This window comes from Schistocerca americana, chromosome 5 (assembly GCF_021461395.2).
Source record: "Schistocerca americana isolate TAMUIC-IGC-003095 chromosome 5, iqSchAmer2.1, whole genome shotgun sequence".
In the NCBI taxonomy this organism is placed as follows: domain Eukaryota; kingdom Metazoa; phylum Arthropoda; class Insecta; order Orthoptera; family Acrididae; genus Schistocerca; species Schistocerca americana.
In genome coordinates this window covers 296,813,923-296,828,702 of record NC_060123.1, presented here as the reverse complement: position 1 = coordinate 296,828,702, position 14,780 = coordinate 296,813,923, and the positions used below count along the sequence as shown (strand labels likewise).

Here is a 14,780-nt window from a genome sequence, read left to right as displayed (position 1 = left end):
AATGAACTGGAGATGACCTCTTTACGAACCTGATTATGATTATGATTATGATGCAATAGCGTTCTGTTTGCAGCGGAAGGATTCTGTTATGCAAGTCTATAATGTTGATATTCATTACAGCAACAAAAGAGTGTATTATGAGCACACAGGTTTATTCATAATGTACCCAAATACAGCCACAAGCAAAACATATCAAAACAGATAGTTGTGGGTATGCTTCACCTCTATCTCGTCCATCCGTCGCTGTCTTGGCACATACTATTATGAAATGGTTTCTGCTCGTCAGGTATGTATTGTAGAATTTCCGTTGTATCGTCTATTTAGTTCTTCTTTAATGGAACAGTGCCACTTTACACTTGTTTATATGGACAAGGCCCTTCTCTAACTCAATACCCTTCTAATGAGCGCTTCTTTTGACTGAGCATGATCCCTTGCTCTATCAACTGATGCGTACAGATATAAAGATCAGTAATCTCCGGTAAACGTAATTTCGAAAAAAAAGTGGGAATGACCCTTTTCCAACTCATCAATTCAGTTGTGGTGTAATATAGTCTTAAGTTAGGCCGAAACTCTAATGCGCAGACGGGATTTTCAGCTGCCTTTGTATTATCATCAAATTCAGTGTCAACTGGTGCATAACACGTTATTCCATAAACTGAACTTCATGTTATCTGCAATCATATTGTTCACGCTTCTATTTGTGAAACTACAGCACAAATAGGAATTCATGTGAATAAAATTAACAGATTAGCACAAGTCACAAGCAAGTGGTTAGTATTATGTTACATGATCTCCAGCAATTAGCGCACATCGCACGTCGTATACAATGGTACCCTTAAGCGTAACACTTGGAGTTATGTTGTGTGCGAGCTCAACTGTGCAACTACCCAGTGTTTACCTAAGTGTACAAAACTGTTCAAGACTGTAGGACAGACTGATGTGGAACATTTCTAGAAACATTGTATTTTCACACTCAGTTCGTCAGCGACGATGTTCATGTGCTCATTACAGTCCGAGGCGTTTGTTGGTCCTGGACAACGGCACTCAACGCAGTGGCGTGCTTACCACCGCGTCCAGTCCTTACAAGGGAACCTCCCCATCGCACCCCCCTCAGATTTAGTTATAAGTTGGCACAGTGGATAGGCCTTGAAAAACTGAACACAGATCAATGGAGAAAACAGGAAGAAGTTGTGTGGAACTAGGAAAAAAATAGGCATAATATACAAACTGAGTAGTCTATGTGCACGATAGGCAGCATCAAGGATAGTGAGGGCTCAGGAGCGCCGTGGTCTCATGGTTAGCGTGAGCAGCTGAGGAACGAGAGGTCCTTGGTTCAAGTCTTGCCTAGAGTGAAAATTTTAATTTTTTATTTTCAGACAATTATCAAAGTTCAGGCACTCATACAAAATCAACTTCGATCTCCAAAATTCCAGGACATGTTCACATTTGCTTGGACATATGCAGGATTTGACGGTCTACACACGGAAAAATTTGAAAACGTTAAGAACATATGTTTTGACAGAGCACAGGGAAAACTGAGCGACTGTGAAACTGTTGCCTTCATTTGTTGCAGTTTATGTGACAAACTCTTATATTTTCATCACTTTTTTTGGGAGTGATTATCACATCCACAAGAAAACCTAAATCGGGTAATGTAGAAGAATCTTTTTACCCATTCGCCAAGTGTACAACTTAGGTGGGTCGACAACATATTCCTGTCATGTGACGCACATGCCGTCACCATTGTCGTATAGAATATATCAGACGTGTTTTCCTGTGGAGGAATCGGTTGACCTATGACCTTGCGATCAAATGTTTTCGGTTCCCATTGGAGGGGCACGTCTTTCCGTCTACTGACCGCACGGTTCTGCGGTGCGGTCGCAAAACACAGACACTAAACGTATTATAGTGGACAGAGACGTCAATGAACGAACGGACAGATCATAACTTTGCGAAAATAAGGAAAGTAAAATTTTCACTCGAGGGATGACTCGAACCAACAACCTTTCGTTCCGCAGCTGCACACGCTAACCACGGGACCACGACGATCCTGAGCTCACATTATCTTTTATGTTGCATATCTTGCAGATGGACTAGTCAGTTTGCAAATTTTGCTTATTTTTTCATAGTTCCATACAACTTCTTCCTGTTTTCTCGAGTGATCTGTGTTCAGTGTTTCAAGGCCTATCCACTGTGCCAACTTATAACTAAATCTGAGGGGGGTGCGATGGGGAGGTTCCCTTGTTAGCAAACAACTGAGGGCGTCTGTGTAGATAGATCCACACCCGCTGTAGTGCTCGAACATACGTGGACAAAGCTGTACGGACTGTTACGCTGCCATATAGACTACATGGCGGCCATCTCGTTCTGTAGCCACTTTGTATGGTAGAGTACTCGCTCATTGCAGTGAGTGACCTCTTGTACTGGTTTCTCACGCGCTTCAATATCGTTACGAGCTGAAATGTCAGGCACAACGGTCGTTCTGCCTTGTTAGAACTGCGTAGATTACGCTCTTTCATGTCGACAGGTCTCACATTTTCACGCTGCTTAACGGCTATTCTTTGCGATCGGAGTAAAGACCGACCTTTCCGCGCAGACAAGACAGGTTTCCATCTTGCGCGGACTTAATTTTAAGTGGTACATGCATCTTGTGTTGTTAGCACTGAACTATCGATTTTACACAGCCCATATTTACAAAGTAGTCCTTTGTGTTACCATATTTTGCTGCAGTCTGTTTGTTATGTTGCCATCAAGAGGTCGGGAAGTAGTTTGGGTCCCTGTTTTAGGGCAACGCTGTCACTGTTTTACTAAACTACTTCTTAAATGATGGTAGATTATATTTTCATGGGAAAAAGATTGTTATATTGCTCTGGCTCTCTTGATATGTGAAACTGTTTTCAAGAAAATGCTTAAATAATTTCTTATAAAGACTTTTATTTATTTGTTGTCACAGTTTTCCCCATTCTTAACAAGGCTTACAAAATCAACTAACACTTAATGCTCAGAAATATTGACACAGCAAACTGACAAGGTATTAAATCTACACAAAGTGGAAGTTCAAGAACATTTATACTAACGAAGATTGAGCACATCTCATACGAAAGCCGTTTCACATCCCCTCACCATGCATCTGGTATATGAAATATAGTACTTGCCTTAAAATGAAATTGGATCATTTGACTGAATGTACACTTCACTGAGAATAATTGAACATCATATAAGCTGAATGAGTGGGCAGCAATAAACTGCCATTTCTTCTAGTTAGCGCAACCTACATTTCAAGACAAATATTTGCTTAAATCTACAATGGCTCGAAAGGCTGTGTTTCAAGGGGGTAGAAACTTTTATCGATAAAACATGTACTTTACCTGTTCTCTTTCTGACAGTTATGAAAGAAGTCTTCTGACGAAGGTTTTTTCCTTTTTTTTCCTTTCTTTTTTCAATGTCTGACACGTATTTGTGAGATATCAGGATGTGAGGTTGTTCTTCAGGGTTATATTATGTAAACTGTGGCTGCATCAGCGTAAGTCTCTTAACACCTGGACTCCGTTTATGAGGCTTAGAAATGAGACTTTACTGACACGTATAGTCTAATGAAACGCACTGTAGTTTAGGACTTTGCCTTTATATGTAGCAATGGCGGCAAGCGGCACTATTTCAGTAATAGATACACTTCTGTATTCATATTCGTACTAAGAAGAGCCTTAGAACGAAGGTTAGTGGTACTAAAATGGGTATGTAACACGAAAAAGATCAGAGATGAAAATCAGTGCTAGGCACGTGAATCAAGGTGGAATTATAAGACTGGGGATGGTGTGATAAATCATAAGAAATGGTTCTAATAAGCATGGGAATTAACAAAAGGAGCTATCACAAACTAAGCAGACGAAGAAAGGAGGCGAATGCAAACGGAAAACCTACTAGTTTAAAATAATATCGGACATGAACGAAGCACTTCCTTAAACAAATCATTTTTATGAAAATTTCGTATAGATGCGTTAATGGATCAATATGATTGCTGGAAAATAGGAGGCCGAGTACTTTTCAAATGACCATCTACAAATAATCTTAAAACCGTAGAACCGACGAAACATGACTGTATTACAGGGAATAGAGAATGCCAACAGAAGTTTGTGTGGAAAATCCATATGGAACAGTGAACGTGCTGACCAGGACTTGCATAAGCAGAAACCCTGCCAACGGGGCGGTGTGAGATGTTACACAGATGACAAATTTGCGTGTGTTGTGTATAAGAAAGAGAGAGATATTAGCGATTGGAAGGGAAAAGTGAATACCCTGGGTCGAAGACAATTTAGATGATTGTAGTAAACAGTTACGTCGAGATCTGAAACTGGTAGGCTTATCGTTTTAACGCTTGCGCTGTGGAGTAGTAGGCCTTACGTTACTGAGTCTTAAGAAATGCACATAATTCTCCCTTTATGCTTGAAAGAATCTAACAACTTTAGTTTCCTACCAAAGGCTTATGCAGTATTTCACACGTGTAACAACAGTTAATTTCCATTAATGCTGATTATCTTTTATACCTATTAGTCAATGTAAAAAAGTAACAGTCTTTGAGCAAATAGCATTTATCTGCTAATGTGTTGGAAAGTGTAGATTTAAATGAGACGAACTTCAACCTAGTTTTTTAAAATGAAAAGGAGAGTCAAGAAAAGACTCACCTAGCCCAGATTCAAGTCCTTTCTTGTACTTTAAGAAATAAAATGATTACAGGAGATATTTAAGCATTTATCACAATGAGATAAGTGTTGGAATATACCAGTAAACACAGAGCTGCAGATGAATGATCAATGCTGCCATGTGGCCACATCGAGTGAGAAAGAGGAAGATGCACTTGGAGATCAGCTCGCTTCTATGAAAGTGTGGAACTGTACAGGAAATGCCATCACAAAGAACTTTTGACCCCAAAGGTTGCAATTGGCAAATATCAAGTTTCCAATAATCTAGCATTACTGCATTTAAAGAATACCTAAATGAAGTGTTGGCGCTCTTATCTAAAACACGAGATGTCCGAAACTGACAATGCGGAACCTCCAAATGTGTCTGAAATGTGGTTCCTCTGTAAAAGCGGCTGGGAGATAACGGTAACGAAGTTGCGGTCAATCTGTTAATAGATTCAACATGACATCCAAAGCTCCAGGTACTACAGAGGTCTAGATATCACTGTTGTGACAGATCAACATATTAAGTGCATCGTAGAATTTTATTCATAGCACTGATGAAATTTATTGTGTGATTTGAAATGAAGAAAGTCGAAATTGTCTCTGTTAATAAAAGAGGTATGTTATTTTTTCCACATAATTGCTTTTAGAACTATCAACAATTATGAGACAAGAGGAGTCCGACCAGAGAGGTGGAAGCAGTAGTCATAATGAACGTAACTGATACTATCCTAAATGGTAGGAGATTTGCTATCAGCTGTAGTCGAAATGCTGACGCCCTTTTGTATAAGCTGTTAGTTCCACAACGGGTAAGCGCATGTCAAATATAAACAAACTTCGTCTTTCTAGAGAGCAGAGTAAATCTGTCAAACAATCTCTTAAGATATTGGAATTGACGAGGGACAAACGTCGAGAGCGACGCTAAGTCCTTTATCTCACCAACTGGATTACCCAGATATCGAGTAAAATTTACTCAGATACTGCTTGATAACCGCTAGAGCTGCCATTTCTTATCTGCTAAAGCTGACTCGGACTCACGCGATCACTAAAACTGTAAATGTTAGAGACAGAAAGGTGCTTAACTGTCGTTTTTGTAGCTCCATAGTAAATGATACTTAAGAGCTGAATGATATCTTTCATTCAGCAGCTTTGCCAGTGCTGAGAATTAATGAGTAGATAGTATTGTCTGTGAGATCATGAAGATTATATAGTTCGTCGCTTTGGGTTCAAGATGATTTTTATTACGTAGAATTCGGTCTAGTTGGTCGGCTGTGTTAAGCGAACTCTACAGGGAAATAGAGCGTGTTTCAAAAAGATTCATCCGATTTCACAGAACTACAGCTTCTACGTGAATGAAGATACAAGGTTTGAGTCCTGTTAAACCTATTGTATGGAAACTTTATGGTATCTGCATGACTAGGCCAGAAATGGAAGTGATGGGCGTGAGAATTATAGATGTGAGGAAAAAAAAAATTTGATTGTAAATAAATTTCCGAGAAAGGATTGTGCTTATAGCATGCATGAGGACTCCGCAACTAACACTTCACGAATTCATAGTAATTAAAACGTACAGGACTTCGTATTCCGTAAGTTTCAGTTTGAGCTTTGAGAAGACTGCATAAAAATACATTACAATGTACATCACCAGCTATGGTAACCAAATTTGGCGAAATTTTGGGTTGTGCGTGGTCTGCTGCCAAACTCACGATGAGAGAGAATCTTCTATGAATGTGAACCAGGTTTGTTTCTCTATAGAAACTTTAAAATAACCACGTAACTGTAAAAATGTTGCGTTTATAACGTGAGCAAAACGCCGACAAAATTATTGCTACCTTGTTTTTAGGATGAAAATCGTCCCAGCACGTGTATATCGCCGGCCGAAGTGGCCGTGCGGTTAAAGGCGCTGCAGTCTGGAACCGCAAGACCGCTACGGTCGCAGGTTCGAATCCTGCCTCGGGCATGGATGTTTGTGGTGTCCTTAGGTTAGTTAGGTTTAACTAGTTCTAAGTTCTAGGGGACTAATGACCTCAGCAGTTGAGTCCCATAGTGCTCAGAGCCATTTGAACCACGTGTATATCATCGACTGTAAAACAATAAAAGTATCTAATTTTATATACGAAGTTCTGGTGTATGCCTTAAAATGGCTTCCCGGGAAGTTATTTGCAATCTCGATTTATCCTATCCCTTTCTTTTCATTCTTATTATGAAAACATTAACTAACACAATATATTGAGCATTATTTTGGTTTATTTGCAGTGTAAGTAACGTAAAAACTGGAAATAAAGAAACATAAAATAGTTTCCCCGTACATACTCGACCCTTTGACCCTCAAACTGCTGTTCTTTAATCTTTCCACTGCGCCAAACACTGCCTGGAAAATACATCAACATAAGCGGTTCAAGCCTCGTCGCCCCCGCGCCAAAATTGCTATTTTTTCTGAACGCTTTGCCATCTGTGGTCCCACGCTCGCCACTTTCATTTTTGGTCTTGCCCTGCATATACCATAAATTTGGACGGAATCGGCGATGACGAATAGGCGCCGTCTTTTGTAGGAGTACACCTTGATGCCAGTTGTAAGCTGGCAGTAGGGGTCTCCCTATGGCAACCAGCATGATCGCTTGTTCATTGCCCAGTATGCACCCCGTCGAGATGACATTTCTCATTCTGGTCTTCAGTCACAACTTTTCATCTAAAGAACGGCGCTGCAACTCGTACGGAGTAAAGGGTGTATGGATCTCACATTGCAGAATTCGTCGTCAGGGTCGCCTGATCTCAGCGTATGTGAGCTTTTTGTGAGGGTTTGTGAAATACTTGTCTACTCTCCCCCAATCAACAGCTGAATTTCGAGGTCGCATTAGCAACAGCACCGAGTGCGTTAACTACAGATTTGCTCGGAAAAGTAAGGGACGAGCTTCACTACCGTCTCTGTGTGTCGTGCGTCCTGGGGAAGTTAATTGAGAGTTTGTGAAAGGGAAGTAAAAACTTTGATCCTAAACGTGAAATTAAAAAGTACCACAAAGTTATAAATTGTTGCAAAATGGTTATTTTGAAAATAAAAACTTTGTAGTACAATGCGTAAGCTGAAATTTACACAGTGTTTCTATCTTCATTGTATGACATAATTTTTCTGTCGTGTTAATTATATATTTTCTATTTTTTGTTTAATTAATATCTGTGCTATCTGAAACACGTAAATATGTGTGTGTGTATGCATGTTTTATACATGTACATTTTCTGTTGTGTGGGTGCTGTGCCCAGGTGCTGGGTAAAATCAGAGGAACGGACAGTTGTAGGAAAGTGGAAGGAGGGAAAGAAAAGAAGACGTTTGGTGTAGCATTTTTTGGACATCGAATGTGTGAAAATAAAGAAAGAGGTGTGTATGGAGGTGGGGTAAGGAAACGTATGATTCCAAGTGGTTAAAGTTGTCGTGATTCTACAAGAGATTTATGAATATACAGAATACGGCGAGAAGTGATTGATTACCAAATAATACTTAGTGAAAATACGACAAGTCTAGTGGCGTTAAGTGTGTTTTCCTTTTAATAAAGGTACGCGCCCCTACAATTATATAAGGTATTCGTAATTCCTATAACAGGCTTCTGCAGGTTGTTGAGGGGACTTACAAGATAAAGTTTTTATAAGGAACTCAAGTTCGGAACTGTACAGTTTATGAAGAACGGCTCACTTTCAAATTCACGGCCCCACGGTACTCACAGTAACTGAGAAGAGTCAGTCCCTGTTGTAATTAAGACAAGTAACATTTTCGAGCGATTGCAACAAGGGATGCCTGAAAGTGGTACGTTTGGAACTATGTAGGAGAACTGACTGTGCTGTGCGGTACTCCCGACTTCGGAGATGACGTCATTTGAGACGTAGAGGAGAACCCGACGAAGACTACTCGGAACACTGCCCATGCCATGGGTTCCTGTTCATCACATGGGTTAGAGCCCATTGTGTCCGCTATGTTTGTACTATGAAACGAGAGATTTCAAAGTGATTCGATCTTCAGATTTATTTTACATCAACACGGTACATTTCCGGTAATCGATTCTTCTTCGAAACATTGTGTACTATGTCCCGTCTACATCTCCTAGAAGCATCTAACAGAAATTGTGAAACGCCCTATTTATTGGGGGTTGCGATCAAATACTGAAAATAGGCGATTCAAATTCAAAGCATTAGTCCCATCTGGGTACTCCTTCATATACGACTCCGAATTTTTATTTGCACTTTTTCAGACAATTTGTTTGATTGAAGCGTTTGTGCCCAAGAGCGTCAACATTCATTTTAGTAAATTCGCGTAAAATTAAGAAAGACCCCGCTCCATCTTAGCAAAATCAGCGAAGCAGAGACAGCAGCATCAGTCTCCATCTTCGTATGTCACGAGGTAAGAGAGACTTAATTGTATATATATCTGGACATCGAAAAACAATGACAGCAAAAGTGAACAAAATAAAAGCGTCACTTGTTCATAACAAGAAGCAACATACAGTTTATGTTGTAAAAAAAAAGTTATTGATTTGGAAGAGAACTCGCAGGCAAAATTAACCGGACAGTTAATATATTTATGGTCTTCTTCTTCTTCTATACGTGTGATGTACGAGATGATATAATCTGAAGCAATGACCTAAGCTAGTAGAAACTTCATGGCTTGCAAAGCAGTTTACAACAATCAGCGAAGCAGTTGGTAGAAACCCCATTCCTTGTTACAGCTAACAGCAGTTGAGAACAATCAGCGAAGTAGTTGGTAGAAACCCCATGCTTTGTTACAGCTAACAGGCTAACAACGAGATTGAATATCTTGGATCAAATAGCGAAGTAATTGACACTTCATGCTTTCAAAAAGCTACCAGGTAGTGGAATGTTTGGAACAAGTGGCAAAGTAGTTGGCAGAAACTTTATGGCTTGTAAAAGTTGACGTATTAACAACGACTTTAAATATTTTGGAAGAAATAGGATAGTAGCTGGCAGAAGTTTCATGCTTTGTAAAAGCTATCGGGTGGTAACTTGAATCTCAATATTTTGCCACTGACATTAAAGTAAGTACTGAAAGAACAGTACGGGAGTTAAACGAAAAAGAATACTGAGACAGCTGTAATTAATGTAGGAGATACAGTCGTTTGATATCGGATAAATCTCTTTAAAGCCCCTCGATACATGAGACCAGATATTTGAGTCATCGCACCGGAAAGACAAAAGAGCAAACCAAAACTCAGAAGAGGGAACCAGAAGAAAATATGGTAAAATGTGATAAAAATTACTGTTGCGGGAATGATCTCACAGCAAGAGAAACCATCACGAGTACAGTATCAAAAAGCTCAGTAACCATACCACAGCGCTGCTGCGAGATAATTTTTCACATACAGACCCATTTCCTCTTTAAATCACAATCGATTAAGAAAGCAATGAAAAATTACACATGTATCAGAGGAATATGAGTGTCACATTTCTGACAATTAGTGAGAGGAAGCATAGAGTGAGCTGAACACCGATGAGGTAGTCCTGGCGGCACAGGTCACTGGAAGAGAGTGTTCAGCAGCTGAGGCGAGGCGTGGTGCGGCAGCGTCACCTCCAGACGAGGGTCCGACTTCATGGCCACGCTCGTAGCCTCCAGAGCCAGCTCGTTTCCAGACCAGCACCTGTGGCGAGATTGTACAAGTAACGCACTCCCTCAGCTTCATAACAATTTCATACAAGAGATAGTCAAAGTTTTATTATCACCTCAATAAAAAAAGAAATAAAGTTACGTATCAAATGAAACAAGTTTACGGTCAACAGTCACTGCTTATTTATATCCACAAAGCGTTTCAAAGATTTAAATCTCCATAATCAGGTGGATTTATATATGTTAATACGACGTGTGTGTTTTGTTAAGATTTTGGGGTAACCTGTGGCATTGTGTAGTAGAGAAACAAAACACTGTTTCAGGTCACGGTTTTGGGGAGGTTTTTGGCTAAAAACTAAACGTAAATGTGAACGCGAAAATGAAACAACTGAGACAGAATACCTCCAGTGGTCACAGACTCCTTTCTCTGTCCTGATGCAACATACATACACTGTTACAATTTGTAAACAAAGATGGTGTCTGGAAACTTCCAGGTGCAAAGGATATGGAGCGAAAACAGAAACATTATTTCGAACTACAAATAACGCAGCATTGTTATTTCGGAGGATGTTTTAAAGTATTGTGGAGGTCTCTGTTTGATGTGATGAATACATACGTTAGCGTAAATGTTTCAAGAGTTATACGAGTCCTTTTCTGTCCATTTTATATCCTTAACTTTTGTACTCGTTTATTTAATCAGATGACATGTTAAAATCTTAAGTGGAATAATTATGTTGCCAACAGTGATAAAATTATAGAATCTTAAGCATAGCTGCAGCAGCAACGACACAAATGTAATATATGGAATGAAAACAGCCACCAGTTGCGGAAGGTAGTAGTCAAAAGCTCTTGACATAGCTTTCAGCCCATATAAATGAGGCTTCCTCTGCCGGCCGGAGTGGCCGTGCGGTTCTAGGCGCTACAGTCTGGATTCGAGCGACCGCTACGGTCGCAGGTTCGAATCCTGCCTCGGGCATGGATGTGTGTGATGTCCTTAGGTTAGTTAGGTTTAATTAGTTCTAAGTTCTAGGCGACTGATGACCTCAGAAGTTAAGTCGCATAGTGCTCAGAGCCATTTGAACCATTTTTTTGAATGAGGCTTCTTAAAAGCAGCCGCTTGCATGACAAAGCCAGACGGCTGTTTTTACGATTGTCAGTTTTAATTGCGACTATGGCTATTGGCGGCACATCATGGTCAGCACGTAAAACGTAATAAGACTTCTGAAAGATCCCCATTTATATGGACTGAAACGGGGTCAAGAGTTTTTGAATATTACCTTCCGTAACTGGTGATTGTTTTTATTCCATATATTAGATAAAATTGTACTTAAATAACCGTTTTGGTTAGGATCCAGAGATTGAAACGTGTTGTGGATATAAAGAAACAGTGACTGGTTACAATAAATTTGTTGTTTCATCCGATATCAATAACATTCACGATACAGCCTATCTTAAAATGTTCGCATTTAAAGCTACGTGATCAAACGCAATAGACAACATGCATGTTGGGCGTGAACGGAAACATATCGGAGAGGTACGAGGTAAGGACGGGAGCGTGGCAAGGGTATTGTCTCTCCTCGTCCTGTTTAATCAGATACAAGAAAGCCTAGAGTCAGGAATTCTACTGGACAGAAGAATCAATACACGGGAATATTAGGATGATTTAGTTTTAACAGCACAGAATGAGCACGACCTCGCTCAGAGAATAAGAGTGTTAATGAAACAGGCAAAGAGAGGAGGAATGAAGATGCATCTGGATTAGACCAAATAGCTCATAGTGAGCAGAGAGAACGATGACAGATGCTTAGAAGCGGATGGTAAAACGAAATGATAGTTAATATAAACCCCCAGCTGCCAACAGATGTTGTCGATATACCTCTTCTCTTACGAGAATCGTCACCTAAGTGGGCGCGAGTAATGAGTGAATGAGCAAATACCCTTTAGAAACATTACGAATGTAGGTTGTAGACAGCTGGGAATGTGGGTCTCACGGGAAGCGTGCAAGGGATAAGTCCCTGCAGTCGCGCTATCCTCTGTGCCCTCGGAGGCTCAGATGGATAGAGCGTCTGCCAGGTAAGCAGGAGATCCCGGGTTCGAGTCCCGGTCGGGGCACACATTTTCAGCTGTCCCCATTGAGGTATATCAACAACACCTGTTGGCAGCTGAGGCTTTCGATTAATTATCATTTCCTTCTAGAGAAGCTGCATGGTCATCATTGGTACCTGTTCTATCGGAACAATTACTGTTCTTCACAACGGATGGTAAAACTTTTGAAAGGGTAATAGAGTTCAAATTTCTTGGGGAAAGGAATGAGATAGATCAAGAAATAATGGCAAGAACTCAGGCAGGAAACAGGTCAAGATTTGCTCTCGGAAAGCTGCTCAAGGCCCTGCTTCTATCCAGAGTCACGAAGATCAGCAATATTGAGAATGTTCAGCCCAATTGTCAAGCGTGTGTTTATTGTCGCCAACATGTTTTGGGACAACATTATCCGATTTTCAAGTGCTTAAAATTTTTTTTACGCCATTAGGCTTCGTCACAACTTAAAAATAAGCTGAACTTGACAATGCACGTTTGCAGCTTGTTTTTAAGATGTGGCGAGGCCTAATGGCATAAAATTAATTTTAAGCACTTGAAAATGGGATAACGTTGTCCCGAAACATATTGTGGCAATAATCACATGATTGACAGCTGGGCTGAATATCCTCAATATTGCTTGAATAACAGTTGCATGATGGCTTCACATCAGTTACAACGATGATTTGGACTTAACAGGACTTTAACACAGCCCATGCTTCTATACGGAGAAGAGACCTGGCCTCTGATCCAAAAGATAGAACGAAAACTCCTGAGATTTGAGAATGCTGTTCTGAGACAGATTTTTAGACCTGTGCAGGATAGTGATGACTAAAAGAAAAGGAAATACAGCAATCTGCAGGAGTTGTGCAGTCGCTGGACGTGATGGCAGTGATTAATGAGAGGTGGCTGAAATGGCATGGGCATCTAGTGCATAGAGAAGGCCAGATCACCAAGCAGGTGGTGGCAGAAGGCTTCAGACGTAGCAGGCAGAGGGGAGGAACACGGCTGAGATGGACTGACGGGACCAGAGAAGACACGAGTACGATGGGACCGGTTGGAGAAGAATACACGGACCGAAGAATATGGAGGAGGCTGACTGGCGAGGCCAAAGTTCGACTGTGATTTGTGTGGCCAACCTAGTAAGTAAATAAGCAACTTTTTGTTTGTATGGAGATGTACGCCTGCAATCCTTGTACAAATTGAAATCCCTCTCGACATTACCTCAGCACTCCGCTTTTGTTTCAACTTGTTTTGTCTTTTTGTTTTGTTTCGATTTTAAGAATGGATTTGCTGATTATAAAAGAAAGGTGTACTATTTACAACTAACTAAGCGGTAATTGTATTCATTGAACTGATTTGTGCAGGACGCTGTTGATTTCATGCAACAAACAATTCGTATTATAAGCGTTCAGATGCGGCAAACTTTCTCTTTCAGTGTCTCATTTCACAATCTAATTCCCTGAACATTGTCTGATATAATTCGACTGCATTTCATTAACTTGTTTTAATTTTTCTAATATTCTTCTTACAACCCCATTGCGTTAAACTGCTCTTCTAGGTCTGACGCAATTGCAATGTCATCGGCAAACCTCAAGTTTTTATTTGCTCTTCACTATCTTTCACTCCCTTTCCAGATTTTGCATTGGTTTCATTTACTGCATGCTCAATGTGCAGTTTCAGTTATATCGGGGATAGTCTACAATCGTACCTCATTGTCTTCTCATCTACTGATTCCCTTTTTATGTCCTTCGACCCTTAGCACTGCAGTCTGGTTTCTGTACAAGTTATAATAAATAGTCCCGTAATGAGTTTGATAACTGTCAGGGATGATGGAGAAGTGGAAATATATCCATTTGAGCTGACGGAACCTAGTCCGGAAACGACAGAGTTGAAAGTTACAAGCAAAAATCGTCCTGATGCCTTCGACAGTGGAGTACATGTACCGGTGCGTTATTGGTAATTTTGTAGGGTTCACAACTTTCAGAGGCGGTAGTGCGGAGCAAAACAAGAAAAAAATGCCCTTTAAACATGGGCCCTAAAGTACATACCTTAAGAATTGTGAGCACTTGTTCATCTTCGCTATTATGAAACACATGCCTTCTATTGAACAAGTGCCCATAGGTCTTAAGATATGCATTATGGAGTCCATATTTTTTTTCTTGTTTTGGTCCATGCTACCTCCTGCAAAAATATGGAAACCCACGAGCTTACAATAAACGAGATATGTTTCACAGTATCAAGGACGAACGAGTGTCATAGCTCACAAGGTACGCGTTTTAGAGCCCATGTTTATTGAACATTTTTTCTTTTTTTTTTGTCCATACTACCACTTTTGAAAGTTGCCTATCCTACTTTGAGCCCATATTTACTAGAATTTTTCCTTTTTTTTTTTTTTTTTTTTTTTTTTTTGGTCC

At 40.2% G+C, this 14,780-nt stretch overlaps 1 protein-coding gene and 1 non-coding gene across 2 annotated transcripts in view; one reads left to right on the top strand and one right to left on the bottom strand.

Annotated features, from left to right (window-relative positions):
• Positions 1-2,914: 2,914 nt before the first annotated feature.
• The window catches only part of LOC124616326 (urocanate hydratase-like), a 424,523-nt gene continuing 412,657 nt past the window's right edge, over positions 2,915-14,780 (bottom strand). Inside the window, exon 15 of the mRNA XM_047144631.1 lies at positions 2,915-10,321. Coding sequence (XP_047000587.1) covers positions 10,198-10,321 — 124 coding nt within the window. The 3' untranslated portion in view covers positions 2,915-10,197. The remainder of the gene's footprint in view (positions 10,322-14,780) is intronic.
• Trnat-ggu lies at positions 12,325-12,399 on the top strand. The gene has a single exon. It is a non-coding gene; the product is annotated as a tRNA-Thr (tRNA).